This window comes from Salarias fasciatus, chromosome 5 (assembly GCF_902148845.1).
Source record: "Salarias fasciatus chromosome 5, fSalaFa1.1, whole genome shotgun sequence".
In the NCBI taxonomy this organism is placed as follows: domain Eukaryota; kingdom Metazoa; phylum Chordata; class Actinopteri; order Blenniiformes; family Blenniidae; genus Salarias; species Salarias fasciatus.
The window spans coordinates 5,816,418-5,830,539 of record NC_043749.1 but is presented as its reverse complement, the minus strand read 5'-3'; the positions used below and the strand labels follow the sequence as shown (position 1 = coordinate 5,830,539).

Here is a 14,122-nt window from a genome sequence, read left to right as displayed (position 1 = left end):
TGAAATCAAAACACAGATGTAAAGTTCTGGAGTTGCACTTAAGTGTTTTAATCTTGCCAGTTAAAATGGGAATTTAGCAAACTATTAATATTACTACTAGCAGAGTTTAGCAGGAAAACGATTTATCACAGAAATACTCAGTGTAATACTGTCACACATCTTACTCAATAACAAAAATAAAAACTGAAATGCAAAGTTCTTTTTCTCACAATATACTATTTTTTTATCATTCTAAATATAAGTATTATATACTTATAAATTGTGTTTAGTAGCATTTTAGATATTTGATTCAAATACTAAATAGAATTAAATGCCTGCACAATGCATACACTTGCACAACGCCAATGCAAAAACACCTCTTTATAGTGATGTTGATACTTTATTACTTCTACCGCAGGGTGTACGGTCAGATACCCAGCTGGTTTTCATCTGTTTCCGTGCTTGTTAGACTCCAGTCTGGTGAAAGAGACCGCGGTTTATGGGGCTGTAGCACACAGCAGTGCATTTCCATACTGGCCCGGCCCACTGCACCTCCACACTCCCATTCCTCCGAGCCTACACAAAGCACATTGATCTACGTGGTGCTGAGTCATCAGCCCCCACCCACCAAAACTGCATCGCTATAAGAGAGAACAGGCTGGTAAATTTAGGCGGTCTCTCCCTGCTCCTAAAGTGCTATTTATAGTGGTGGAAAAAACGTATGACGGTGAAGTAAGGCTTTGTTGATCGATGATGAATGCTGACGGAGATTAGAAAGCAAAGCCAAGGAGTTACTCACCACTGCAAACCTTTTGAGCAGATCCCAGAGATAAGCCTGTAGTTCAGGGGACTTTTTACAGTTTCCCTTCTAAAGACGAATTAAAGATTCAACATGCTTGTAATAGTTTTCAGATTCTCAATCCAACCATTTTTTTTTAAAATCAAATTAAAGAGAAGTCTTTGGAAAGTTTGGAAAATCTGACTTTCTGTTTTCACTTTTTCACTTCCTAGAAATCTTTTCACAGATTACATTATAGCATGCTTTTTTGAAAATTCCCTCAAGCCACTCCCAACAGATAAACCCACTGCAGGCTTTCCTCACTGATATCCAGTGGATTTGCAACTCAGTGACTCTTGTCGGGCTTTGTCACGCCCAGCAAACCAGTTTAACAGGAAGTGCATCGAATTGGAGAAGCAAGAGGGGTTTCTTGCCATCGCACAACTCTGTAGGAAGAGAAAATTGAGGTCAGAGTGGTGCAGGTTCCTCATACAGCGAGTAAAATGAGCAGCAGGAGAGCAGGTTTATGACTTGCAGCTTCAAAGTTTTACGTTCTCTGGAAGGCTGTGGGAATTTCACTGAGAGGTTTCACCAGTGTGTCTACATTTCAGGGAATGAATTTGACAACTGTTCAGTCTTTGCGTGATTTCTAATGTCACTCCTTTTCTTGAAAAAAAAAAATATATACATATATATATATATATATATATATATATATATATATATATATATATATATATATATATATATATATATATATATACACGTGTGTGTGTGTGTGTGTGTGTGTGTTTGTGTGTGTGTGTGTGTGTCTGTTGCTGGAAACCCAGACAGTTCCTCTTGTAAGGGCCATTTCGACATCTCAGTAATGACAGAAACAGAGAGTGGGAAGCGGGTGAGGGAGGGAGGGATAGAAAAACAATCTTTAAAACAGGAGAGAAACAGTCCTTCCATCAAGAGAGTGCAGTCACACTAAATTCTCCTGTCTCTTTGTCTTTATTATGTATCTTCTGCTTTGTCCTCACACAGAACTGAGACTGAGAGGTCAGAGGTTATCAACAAAGAGAAGTTTGAATTTTTGCTTCCCCTCAAAAGACTTTTTGATAAACTGAAATAGTTTTCAGACAGATCCAGAGGTTGAATTTCACCACGAACATGAAAACAAGCTGAATTACAACAAAGACATCAACCTCCTTTAAGTCCAGGAGGCTCATATCGCGCCGTTTGATCTGGAGTGGGCCAGACACCTCAAAATATAGGCCACATTATAGCATATCTATGCCTTATTAAATATATTTCCACTCAACTTTAAAAGCAAGTGTAATTTTTGAGAGAAAGCACTCAGTTTCAAATTAAAAAACCTTTTGGTGTTTGTCAACTTTGAAGTTTTGCAATCTTGTCTGCCGACGTACCGTATTTCTCCTCAGACTGATGTTACTAAAAACCTGTTGCTTTACAGAATGCCTGATTTCTGCATACTTTATATTCTTCACCACAGTATAACATTGCTGCTAATGCTGCTGAAATACTGATGTCTGGGCTTCAGTTTCACTTCCATTATCTCTCCTACCACTGAAACAGTGTGATTCACATCAAGAAAGTTACAATTGCCGTTTATTTCAACTGAGAAATAGCAATTAATGCCTTCTGTGTCATTTCTGTGCACTGTTTGGTCTAATACATATATATATATATATATATATATATATATATATATATATATATATATATATATATATATATATATATATATATATATCTTACAGCAGGTTTCATACTGAGATACCCCAAATATACTGTACATTCACAGACATTTGTGTTGTCTCATGGTTTAGGATTCTGCAGTTATCAAAGCACACAACTTGAATATCAGCAGGGCTTTTGTGCATTTTCTCCATTAGCTTATCATCCAGCTGCTGTTATTCAGACTGGCCTTCTGTTGTGTTAGAGATTCTGCATTAGCGCTCTTTGAAATATGATGCATGCAAATATCAGACTAAATACTTCCTCCTCAGAAAACCCTCCAATATTTGCTATGTGTAAGTATGGCATGTAATCAAGAGGAGGACATTTGGAGAATATAGATAACCTCTCTGCTCTTAAAACAAAGGGAAAACCTTTCAAGAATTCAGTAATTTCCACACTGTGGGATCACTTTTTCTTTCATTACATTTGCAAAGTTATTATTATTATCAATTATTCCAGTTAGGTTCTCATCATTTTTGAGCAACTTAGGATTTCGGGCAACTCGATCCAGGAGCTCATATCCAATTTCTGGCTTATTATTTGCCTCCTGAATGAGAACTGGAAACTTTCAACTGTGCCCAAGGAGAAACTGCCCTCTCACTATTTTTAGAAGGCCCCTTTCCTCACAGTTTGCCGACACGGCAGAAATGGAGGGCTATCGATTCGAAAGCACAGTTACCCAGTGACTTTCTGCATCTTTGGGTCTCGGTCGGTGCAGGAAAAGGTTTGTGTGAATGTGGTAAAAGCTGAAGGCTGAGGAGCATCTGCAGCTCTCAGGTGATCGAAGGAAAGGAGTGACTTTCAGTGCAGTTCTGGCTTCATTCTATCATTTGTCACTTGAAGCAATAATAGGCCATGGACACTCCTGGGATCGTTTATCTGGAGCAACCCCAATCTTTCTATTTTATGTTGTGCCTATTTTTTGAGTAACATATAATCTTTCTGTCGTACTCAACTAATTGGAAACCATGTCGGTATTCAGTAGCACTGTTCGTGGATCGACTCTCTTATCTGTTCCCTTACTTTATTATTGATACAGATTGCTTTTTAAGATGATTAACGGACAAAAAGCAGCTCTAAATGATCAAAGGGTGTGTGTGTGTGTGTGTGTTTGGTAGCTTATCTGTTCTTTACTGTGCCGTCACGTTGGGCCTTTTCTGGTTAACTCGGCGACATTAATATTGTAGAAGCTTAAAAAGGAACAGAACAAAAATGTTTTGTGCAGTTTCTCTGTCTTTAAATATTCATGTCAGCTACTGCTTTCTTGGTTCCCAACCGCCATCTGATGTGCTTGTTTTGATCCTGTGGAAGTCTTTAGTACAACTAATTAACTTATATGAGATGGCTTGTGTTTCCTGAGTAGCGCGCCTGTAGCTTGAAAGTTGAAAGCCTGAAAAAAAAAAAAAAAGCATAAGAGGCTAATTGTGAGCTGAACATTGGAGTATAAAATCTCTGGTCAAACATCTTCTGCAACAAGTTTAACGGTGGTGATGTGCTGTACCCGTGGGCCATTAAAATGTGACCTAAAATGTACCTTTGTCCCTTGGGTCAAGTCGTACAGAAAACGTTTCCTCGGAACAGATTCCAAAAATGAGCAGCTTAAAAAACAGTGTGTGTTGTTCTTCAGTGAAATAATGAGTGTCCTGATGCAGCCAGGAAAGCTGGAGGACATCACATGAGGGCTTAATGAGCAAATAATAAAAAGTACATACAGAACTTTGCTCATAACTTATTAAAAGTGCCGTGGAGAGGAGATGAAAATTTTGCACACAGACATCTGAAGTGTATTTTATCATCTTATTTGTAACGATGCATCTGTTGCTTCTTAGCTGCTGTTGATCTGGATTTCTCCAAGAGGCAGAGAATTTGCAAACCTTGATGAAGCCAAGAATGAGGCGCTTTTATGATGTGAAATCTCTGTTTAGTTGTAATTAGCAATTCAGATGCTGAGAGGCATTTCAATGTTGTGAAAGGTACCAACTCACTAGATGAGGGGGAAAACAATTCAGCAAAAGATTGATTGTGCTTAGAGATGAATGCAGTTGATCTGCACCTCAGCCCTGCCTCTCACCTCTTGTTTGATTCCACTTGTCATGAATCATCGTAACACAGCGCATTACTTGCTTTTCTACATCAACTTCTGCCTTTAGATATTACTGATTGTCAAACAAACCACAATTTTAAAGAAAGCAGACATTGTTCGGTTTCGCAACAATCATATCTTCGAAAACATTTTACTGAATGTAATGCAAATGAATTTAAAACAAATTTGAATTATAATATAAAGATGTGTGATAGATGCTAGTTGTACGTCCTTAATTGGGTGATCTTCCCCACTGATTTCCCAACATCTACCGGCGTGAAAATATTCAAATATGAAAATCCTTTGAGATGTCTGACATGTAATCAAAATGTGCTGCATGTTGTGAGGGAAGCGATCACAGCAGGGGTGTCAAACATGCAGCCTGCAGGGTAAACGCAGCAAGATGAACTTTACACATGTGGAATTCACAACAGAAACATGAACCCGAATTCTACATGAACCTGGGATATCATACACTGGTTATCATATTTTTCAGCAGCAAGACTCTAAGCCACAGTGAATACCGCTGTGAAAACATGCAGAGGTCTGCAGACATTTTGTCCTCTGAAAAGTGGCAGGCTTTTAATAACATCAGTCTGGAGAGACGCACAGCGGCAGATGTCATCTCAGATGTTTCATTAGCGCTGGAGAGCCAAGTGAAATTAAAAGACTCGTCAACAACATCCAGGAAGAAAAAACACACACATTTTCCATAAATATGAAAGCATTTTGAACCACTGGACATAATTAGAAATATTTTTTTTTTCAATTAGTCTTTTTTTCTTGTTCATTTTATTTTTTATTTTTTTCATAATGTAAACCTATCTGTACTAAAACAAACGGGCTGGAATCCAAATGGCTCCTGAGCTAAAAAGAGTTGGAAATGTCTCCTTCACTTTATGATTCATATCAATGCCAGTGAGTTGGCAGTCCTGAGATAATACTAATGCTTTTAGTAAAAATTACAGTGTTACCGATAATTCTGCCAATAAATACTCTGCTTGAACTTCTGTATTGAAGCGTCAATACTTTCTCTACACTTAAGTCTTACAAACCATCCTTCAGGCTTCAAACAGTATTTATATGCAGGTAAAACTACATGTTTGGTATGAAGTGTTGCTGCCCCCTGCTGGATGACAGAAAATAAGTAAAGCTGTGTTTACTGACGGCACAAAGAACAGAGGAAGGTACAGTATGTACTTACCTCAGCCTGAACAGGTATTTACCAGAATGAGTTGGACATCAACGCCTGTACACACAAATAACCCTTCATAGCAACAATCGCTGAGTAAATACTGCTGCTGACACTGTTTCACTGACACGGACAACTACGTGGACGGACGGAGGACATAAAACAGTGATAATGCAGATTGACTGTAACTGAGGCCGACTGTACACATTAGGAATTAATTTGAAAGGAGAGAACAGATAAGGAGGAGTGGATTAATATGAGAGTCAGGAAGGATCTGATGAAAAGCGAAAGGGGAAGAGCGAGAAAACAAAGGAGAGGAGGCTGAAATGAAGGTGGCAGAGACGAGGATGCTGAGGCAGATAGACAGGACGAACAAAGGGAACTTCAGAGGGACATATGTTGTGTAATTCAGTGTGAAATGAATAATGATAAGTGTGTGGGGAAAAGCATGCTGAGGATGGATATGCCAGGAGAGAGTGGAAGAAGACAGAGGAGGTTCAGGCAGTGAGAGAGAAGACATGCATGAGGTGGGAGGATACAGGAAGAAAAGAGTGTTAAAAGAAAACATCCACAAACTGGAATGTACTGAAAGAAGAAGATACAATGGACGTTTCAACACAGATCTTCATGTCAGATAACGTGTGAGTGTAAACCGACAGGACGCCACATCATTTTGAAAGCCTGTAAACTTTTTGAACCAGTTTAATATATTTTTTTTTAATATGCTTCTATATACATATAAATTTACAATGCACTAAATGCTAGAAGTACACTCCATAATGACACTGCAGGTGAGAATCATGTAAAGGTACGCAAAGCCGACAAATCAGAAATACTCCCTGTCTGTTCTCCGAATGAGGCTGTGGGCATGTTTCTAGTGGAAGAGAGGAAAAGGATCATTTCCCTTTTTTTCTGCAGACATAAGTGCTTCAGATCACTCAAGCACAGAGGAAAAAGGTAACTTTACTGACATTTTGCAAGTGGATATATACAGCACAAAAGGCATCAGTAAAAATGGCACACTACTATATTCTAATGTTACTTGACTGTAACGGTGAGAATAGAGGATTATAGTATGAAAGTGTGGGTAAAAAGGAAATCTCTCCATACAGTACTGTGATAACATAAAGAATAAGGAGATCATTTTAAAATTCAGGCACATTCATCATCAATCGCAAATTGCACTGCATTCCACCGGAAGAACGCCATTGGCACTTCAGAAAAGTATGACAGATTTCAAAGAGAATTAAAAAAAACGACGGATTAAAACACAAAGTATGTCAGAAAGTGTTTGTGTCCAAGAAAATATTCGGTCCGGGTCATGCCGAGGTTCATTCCATAGCTCTGGAGCTTCAATACAAGAATAACTTCACAAGAAATAATATAATATACACATACTGTGGTGAATAAAATGAACCTTTACTCCGACCATCATGTGTCACCATGTTTATACAAATAAACTCATTTAAATCACATCTATGTCTGCAGCGTATACTTCACAATATATATATATATATATATCCATTAATACCAAACATCTCTCTAAAACAGTGTTGAGTATTTTCTCCTTTATAAGACGTGAATCCTCCCGTGGAGCAAAGTGTGTTTTTTTTTTTTAATAATGAAACTGTCTCATGCATAAGCACCACAGGTTTTCATAATCCAGTGAAAAAAAATCTGTAAAAGAGGAAAATATAGAGCAACTGGATAAAAAGTAGATTTTAGTGAAGCGTAAAAAAAAAAAAAAAAAGCTGAAAAAGTCCTTCAGATCTTGTACTTCATGTGTCCAAGCTGCTCCTGGAAAACAAAGGCTCCTGTGATTAGCTTTGCTAAACCAAAGAGTTTTTTTTTTTTTGAATATATTCTCCAAAAAAGAGGTTGTTTTATCTTTTTTCTGCTTCTTCACATTCAGCCGTCTTCTGATGTTCCTCACTTTCACCTCCCTGCCACAGGGCGGCAGCCTCCTCAGAAATCCCCACTGTGGTGAAAGCGTGGGTTCGAGTCCCACAGCGGGCGAGGAGGGACGGCTCCTCACTGCTGGTGTGACTCCAGATGCAGCAGGTAGCTATGTTGTGCTCCACAGAAGGAGTTGCAGCAAACGGACAGCTGCAGCAGGTGCTATAAAACCGTCGCCTCCTCCATGGCGTTCACCCACCTGGAACACAAAATGAGGATTCATTCTTACTGACGAAGTGATGAGAAAGTTTGGTTCGTGGTTTTGCTTGTTGTCAAAGAGAAAATTGAAAGCAAAGTGTTTGAAGAGTGGAAGTCAAGAGTTCTGTGTATGTGGCGAGATCACGAAAGCTAATTTAGGCCTCAGATAAAATGTTTTTGATTTATCATCCAAACTCCATTTATGTACAAGAGAACATGCAATTTTATCAAATATTGTCCGGATTTGAAAAACACACTTCATGAACACAGATTACAGTACAAGTATATACCATACCTCATATAGGTCTGAAATATTTCAAGTTACACAGACATTCTACCGTAAATGCTTCTGCATGGTGTTGCAGATCCCTGGTGGTCTAGTGGTTAGGATTCGGCGCTCTCACCGCCGCGGCCCGGGTTCGATTCCCGGTCAGGGAACGCGCCTTTCTTATCAAGTAATGCAACTTTGGTGTCATTGAATACAGTGGTTAAAAGGAACTGTTATTGGCAACGCATGACTTTCTCTATAAATTGATTGTGATGCCTGCGATATGTCGATCAGGGTTTCTCAAACATCAACTTCCACTTAAATATAAGTAATACGTCTAGTCGGGCAGATATGTATAAAAAAAAGTCCCTTTGGTGATAAAAGCATGAAATTTGGCACACTGCTAGGGCAGTATCTTACAAAAATTTTGAGATATAGGGACATTCCAGATTCTTTCCAGGGCCAAAATGTCAGCCATTTTACAAAATAGCCGATTTTTACGAGACTTAGGATTCATGTGAATACAACCATATGTACTTATTGAATAAGCATACCAGTGGTTTTATTCAACTAAATATTTATTGTAGCAAATAAGAGATAGCAAATAACCTAACATCAACTTACATAGTCAAAATTATACAGCGGAACCTCTAGATCCAGGTAACAAAATGTACTGTATGCATTGATGCATGTGTACATGTTAACATACATGTAATTAGCATCTGTGATCTCTCTTGTCCCAACACGTGGTTCTACTCTCTCGTACACTCCCCACCACACTGGTCTGATCAGGAATGTCCCTTTATCCAAAATGTTTCCTGAGGGTATGCTATAACTGTGTACCAGATTTCATGCTTGTATCATCAAAGGCACAAAACTACCAGAATATTTCACAGATCTGCTGGACTATTACAGAAAAGGTCCTGGCAGTCAGCAGATTCCAGGGATCTCGTCAGTGTTCTGGCGGCTCACCTGCTTATCATTATAACTCAGTCAGACTTCAATGCTGGAGTGTCATGTTAAAAATGCTGTTTCTCACTAAAAACACAAACTCGCTTTATATTTAGCTGTTTTACAGTGAGATATTCAGACATTAGATGGCTATCCACTGAAAACGCCTATTACCAAACACATCGACAAATTTTCTGCATTGAATTCCTTTGTGATTTTGTCTTCGCTGTTTTCTCTCGTCTCTACAGACCTGCGTCCTCCTGTGAACTACTGAAGAGGAAACTGCACAGTCAAACGTGTCTTTAACTGAATGTCTTTTTAATACAACTTTAACATCATCTATAAATTAATTGCACCAAATCTTATTGCAAAAGTTCTCGTGATGATTTCTTTTTTTAAAGAATAAACTGCAGACTGTTTAGGATTGTGGTCATAATTAAATGTGAATATGTTTTTCATCCTTTCTCTTCCACAGATTTTTTATTTACCCTCAATTTATTTACAATCAATAAAATATAATCTGGATTGAAATCACAAATAAACAGTCCAAACTAAAAAAGAAAAACTATTTCTGCTGATTAACTGTGTACTACACTCTGGAAGCTCAGCAGCGGCCTCCTGTGGAGGGATGAGAGAGTCTTCATTACATGCGTCTTCATGACGATTTTACATATGAACGACACTCAATCCTCCCCGCTGGATGTCACACATTCCAGAGAAACAATCCTCACAGCTCCCTGGTGGTCTAGTGGTTAGGATTCGGCGCTCTCACCGCCGCGGCCCGGGTTCGATTCCCGGTCAGGGAACACACGTTTTAAAGGACAATCAATCACCAGCCCTGACCTGCGCGCCGTCTGCGGATCATCGGCTCTGAAGCTGTAGTAGAGCGTCTTCTTGTGATACAAGTGGAAGACGTTGCTGCTGTCCTCTCCCTCTGGTCTCTCGGTCAGCTTGACGGTGAAGCCCTGCAGGGGAAGATGCTCTGAAGCCACCTTGTCCTGAAGAAACCAGAGTAAAACGTCGCACAAGTTACACACAATCCTACGAGGAGAACCTCAGTGTAATTACATGCGGTAGAGAGAGAGCACAGAGAATCCCTCCATTAGTCATGACGTGTCGCCCAGGAGGCCGAGAAAGTGGGAAATAGGTGAGTTGAGTGTGAAGACAAGAAGTGGCTGAGGGACAATGAAAGTGTGTGAGTGTTTCGGGGCTGGTGTGGGAGACTCTGTGCCCCCTCACCTCACGTGCTGTGAAGGTGTAGAGCACCTTGTCTTTGAGGAGGAACCACAGGCGCTTCCACTTCCTTTTGCTCTTCTTCCTGCGCTGCAGGCTCCCGCTCATGCTGGAGCCCTCCACGCCGAGCGATACCTGAATGCATCAGTCATGAGGCAAACAAACACACAGTCACACAGTTACAGCCTGCCGGCAGCTTCTGAGCACAACGGACGAGCAGCCATCCCATCAGCTGTCACACATTCCATAAATTCCGATTCAATGGCTTGAAAAGGGGCCTCAACAGGTCCCTGGTGGTCTAGTGGTTAGGATTCGGCGCTCTCACCGCCGCGGCCCGGGTTCGATTCCCGGTCAGGGAACATGCTTTTCCGACTGATCGCTCAAGTAAGACAACAGAAGAGACTGATCCACTCCAGCTTAGTTTCATAATTCACTGAAGGATTGAGATTATTCAAAAACTAGGTCAGTCTGCGTCAAAACAAACTGACTGATGCTGTCTAAACCCACCAGGCAGGATTTAACCGACCTTCATCGTTAACTATGCTGTTTAAAATCTCTCTCTTTTTTTTTTGTTGGCACCTTACAAAAATACCACTGCAGGAATGTCACATACATTACACAGAATTTACTTGAACATTTGCAGACGTGTTGAAGAAGGGACATCCTTTGGTTACACGTTTTGGTTTCATTATTAAAGGTGTCAAGACAACAACAGGAAGTGGTGAAGGAATTCAAAGCTTTGCATCAAATTCAGTGCATAAACTCAAAAAACAGACCATCAAAAACCCAGGACATATTCCAGATCAGAAGTGGTTGTCTACCTGGCTGAGAGCCGAGGCGCTCTTCCTGGTCTTCCACAGACTCGGGGGCTGCAGGCTCTGGAAGACGGCGGAGAGGGGGCGACTGGCCCGGTGGGTTCGAGGGCTGGAGTTACCGCAGGCTCCTGACACACTTCCACCTGCAGACACACGCAGAATGACAACATTTGCACTGCACCTCTCACCTGAGATTGAATTGCAGTGATACTTCTTTGCACAAAGAGCTGCCACCCCACCCGCCGCCCCTCACCTCTTTTCCTGAGCTCAGCATAGCAGTGGTCACACACTTTGGCCACTCTGTCTTTGAGGTACTTGAGGGGGTATCGGTTTCTGGAACAAGCTCGGCAAACTACCTGCTCAGAGAAACACAATGCATGAACGCACCTCCAGGAATAGTTCCATTACGTTACAGGTGACTGATCACATTTAGCCTTCACGGCGGTGTGTGTCCGACCTTCCCACAGGCGTTGCAGTGGTGTCGCCTGAGTGTGAGGCTGAAGTCAGATGTGCAATTCATGCACATCATTACGTGAGAGACTGGCACCAGGACAGGCGCAGCCTCACCCAGCGCCATCCACAGCTTCTCCCGGGCCTGATTGGACATGCGAGATTATACATCTTATATATCATATGTCCTGCATCTAGCAAAGTAACTAGTGAGTGAAATCAAGTACAGACTTTCATAAATGTGCGCAACACTGGTTCCTGTTGTGAGTGATCACATTATAAGCACTGATTAAACATTTAATTGCATTATTGAGGTCTGAGCTCATTGGCACAATCAGCAGACAACATTTCCCCTCCTGCCTGAGCTCTTGCCACAAAACGATTAAAGATCTCATGCAGGAGCTCGATCATGCACACCGACGCAGTCTAAGGCTTGAGGGTGAAGACACTTTATACAAATACCCGTGACTCTGACCAGCTTAGAGAATGTAACGATAAAGCGGAAACTTTGCAGGCAGTTGAGCTGTGTTCCCGTGACATTGTTCTTTGCTTGTTGTCCTCAGGGTTGTTTTTTCACCAGCTTTGCTGTCTGTGTTACATTATGACTTTAATAAAAAAAAGTATAGAAGTGTGTATGTCCTCCATATAAAGAAAGGAATCCCAGCAGGTGTATCTTCTTATTTGCTGTCAATTATGCAACAATGCACCTTGGTGTTTGTCTGGGGTGCATTGCAATGCACTTTGACATACTATGTGGTCAGATTACATTGAAGCGTTTTATTTACCTCACTGCAGGGTCCACCGAATGTGCAGAGTCCTGCCGCATGGTCCGCTATCGCTCGGCTCAGTGTGTGGAACCAGTCCTCCCTTTCTCCAACCGAACTGAGGAGCAGAAGAGAAACACAATGACACCTGAAATACTTTCCTTTTAATCATGTGGAGCTCATTAAAAACAGAATATATGGGAGTCCAGGTAAAACACTGATTCACAGTGAACATTTCAGGCAATTGACAAATGGCAAATTTGTGATAAATATATACAGGTACATAGCAGCAAAGACAATAGAGATGAAAAATAATTCAGGCTTTCTTTTCAAGGCCAGAGTTGTTCATTTGCTTATCCACCTGTAAAGAGCAGCTGAAGCGCTGCCTGCTGGCAGCTGTTCAGTACTACATACAACATACAAGCACAGGTCTTGTCAGCTGTCACACATTCTAGTCGTTCATCTGTAAATGCCTTTACAGGGTGTGTAGCAGCTCCCTGGTGGTCTAGTGGTTAGGATTCGGCGCTCTCACCGCCGCGGCCCGGGTTCGATTCCCGGTCAGGGAACAAGCTTTTCTCGCAAAATGCACAAGTATTTCATCAGAAGACCTTCGGAATCACGACATACAATGGAGAAAATGGTAAAAATCAAATGTGATTGGTGACATTAGAGCTTCTTTGCAAATCGAATGACAAGATTGTGATACCTGAAAAATCTGCATAAGGGCTTCCAAACAAAACGACTAAGATGCAACATATCAGAACCATTGCTGTCACCTCCAAAACTGATGGACTGTGAGATTAACAGGCAGAACGGTGCAGCGTTTGCAGTGATGTAGTTGTATCGGTCCATCGTGATGAAGAGGGAGTTGAGCTGAAAGGCAAAGCTCTCGATTTACCGGTCAATCTACCATCACCCATGGTCATGAGCTTTGAGTCATGACCGAAAGGACAAGATCCCGGATACAAGCAGCTGAAATGAGCTTCCTCAGTAGTGTGCTCGGGCGCTCCCTTAGAGATAGGGTGAGGAGCTCAGCCACCAGGGAGGAGCTTGGAGCAGAGCTGCTACTCCTCTACATCCAGAGAAGTCAGCTGAGGTGGCTCAGGCATCTGTTTCGGACGCCTCCTGGGTAGGTGTTCCGGGCATGTCCCACCAGGAGGAGGCCCGGGGAAGACTTCGGACACACTGGAGAGACTAGTCTCTTAGCTGGCCTGGGAATGCAATAGGATGCCCCCAGAAGAGCTGGAGGAGGTATCTGGGGATAGGGAAGCTTGGGCATCTCTGCTTAGGCTGCTGCACCCGTGACCCAGTACTGGATAAGCAGTGATGGATGCATGGACGGATGAATAAATACATTTTATTATAACTTTAATATCATTAATTCATTTCACAAAATTGCACGGCTTGTTTGCCAAATGCTCTAAAACAAAAGGGCACAGAAAGTCAGAAAGAGATTTTTTTTTAAAAAAGTAAATATATTGACTTTTAAAGGCTGAGAGCAGCATTTTCCCATGAAGGCATGAAAGTGCCTTCAGGGCATATGGTGGAGTTACACACAAATGCTCCCAAACCCTCTCCTGTGAGTATCAGACATGCCAGAAAAGTAACACTCATAGTTCCCTGGTGGTCTAGTGGTTAGGATTTGGCGCTCTCACCGCCACGGCCCGGGTTCGATTCCCGGTCAGGGAAAAGCCTTAATTATGAAAAGG

General features: G+C 41.4%; 1 protein-coding gene and 5 non-coding genes across 7 annotated transcripts in view; 5 read left to right on the top strand and 1 right to left on the bottom strand.

Annotated features, from left to right (window-relative positions):
- Positions 1-6,464: 6,464 nt before the first annotated feature.
- The window catches only part of fgd5a (FYVE, RhoGEF and PH domain containing 5a), a 38,389-nt gene continuing 30,731 nt past the window's right edge, over positions 6,465-14,122 (bottom strand). The window contains exons 15-21 of one of the 2 annotated variants that reach the window (XM_030091253.1): positions 12,435-12,531; positions 11,657-11,794; positions 11,453-11,555; positions 11,206-11,342; positions 10,391-10,519; positions 9,995-10,149; positions 6,465-7,933 (exon numbers count right to left, since the gene is read on the bottom strand). In XM_030091253.1, the coding sequence (XP_029947113.1) occupies positions 7,897-7,933; positions 9,995-10,149; positions 10,391-10,519; positions 11,206-11,342; positions 11,453-11,555; positions 11,657-11,794; positions 12,435-12,531 (796 nt within the window). In that variant the 3' untranslated portion in view covers positions 6,465-7,896. The remainder of the gene's footprint in view (positions 7,934-9,994; positions 10,150-10,390; positions 10,520-11,205; positions 11,343-11,452; positions 11,556-11,656; positions 11,795-12,434; positions 12,532-14,122) is intronic. The other variant, XM_030091255.1, reaches the window with a different exon arrangement.
- trnae-cuc (transfer RNA glutamic acid (anticodon CUC)) lies at positions 8,299-8,370 on the top strand. The gene has a single exon. It is a non-coding gene; the product is annotated as a tRNA-Glu (tRNA).
- On the top strand, positions 9,886-9,957 carry trnae-cuc (transfer RNA glutamic acid (anticodon CUC)). The gene has a single exon. It is a non-coding gene; the product is annotated as a tRNA-Glu (tRNA).
- Positions 10,672-10,743, top strand: trnae-cuc (transfer RNA glutamic acid (anticodon CUC)). Its single transcript has one exon. It is a non-coding gene; the product is annotated as a tRNA-Glu (tRNA).
- On the top strand, positions 12,908-12,979 carry trnae-cuc (transfer RNA glutamic acid (anticodon CUC)). Its single transcript has one exon. It is a non-coding gene; the product is annotated as a tRNA-Glu (tRNA).
- On the top strand, positions 14,031-14,102 carry trnae-cuc (transfer RNA glutamic acid (anticodon CUC)). Its single transcript has one exon. It is a non-coding gene; the product is annotated as a tRNA-Glu (tRNA).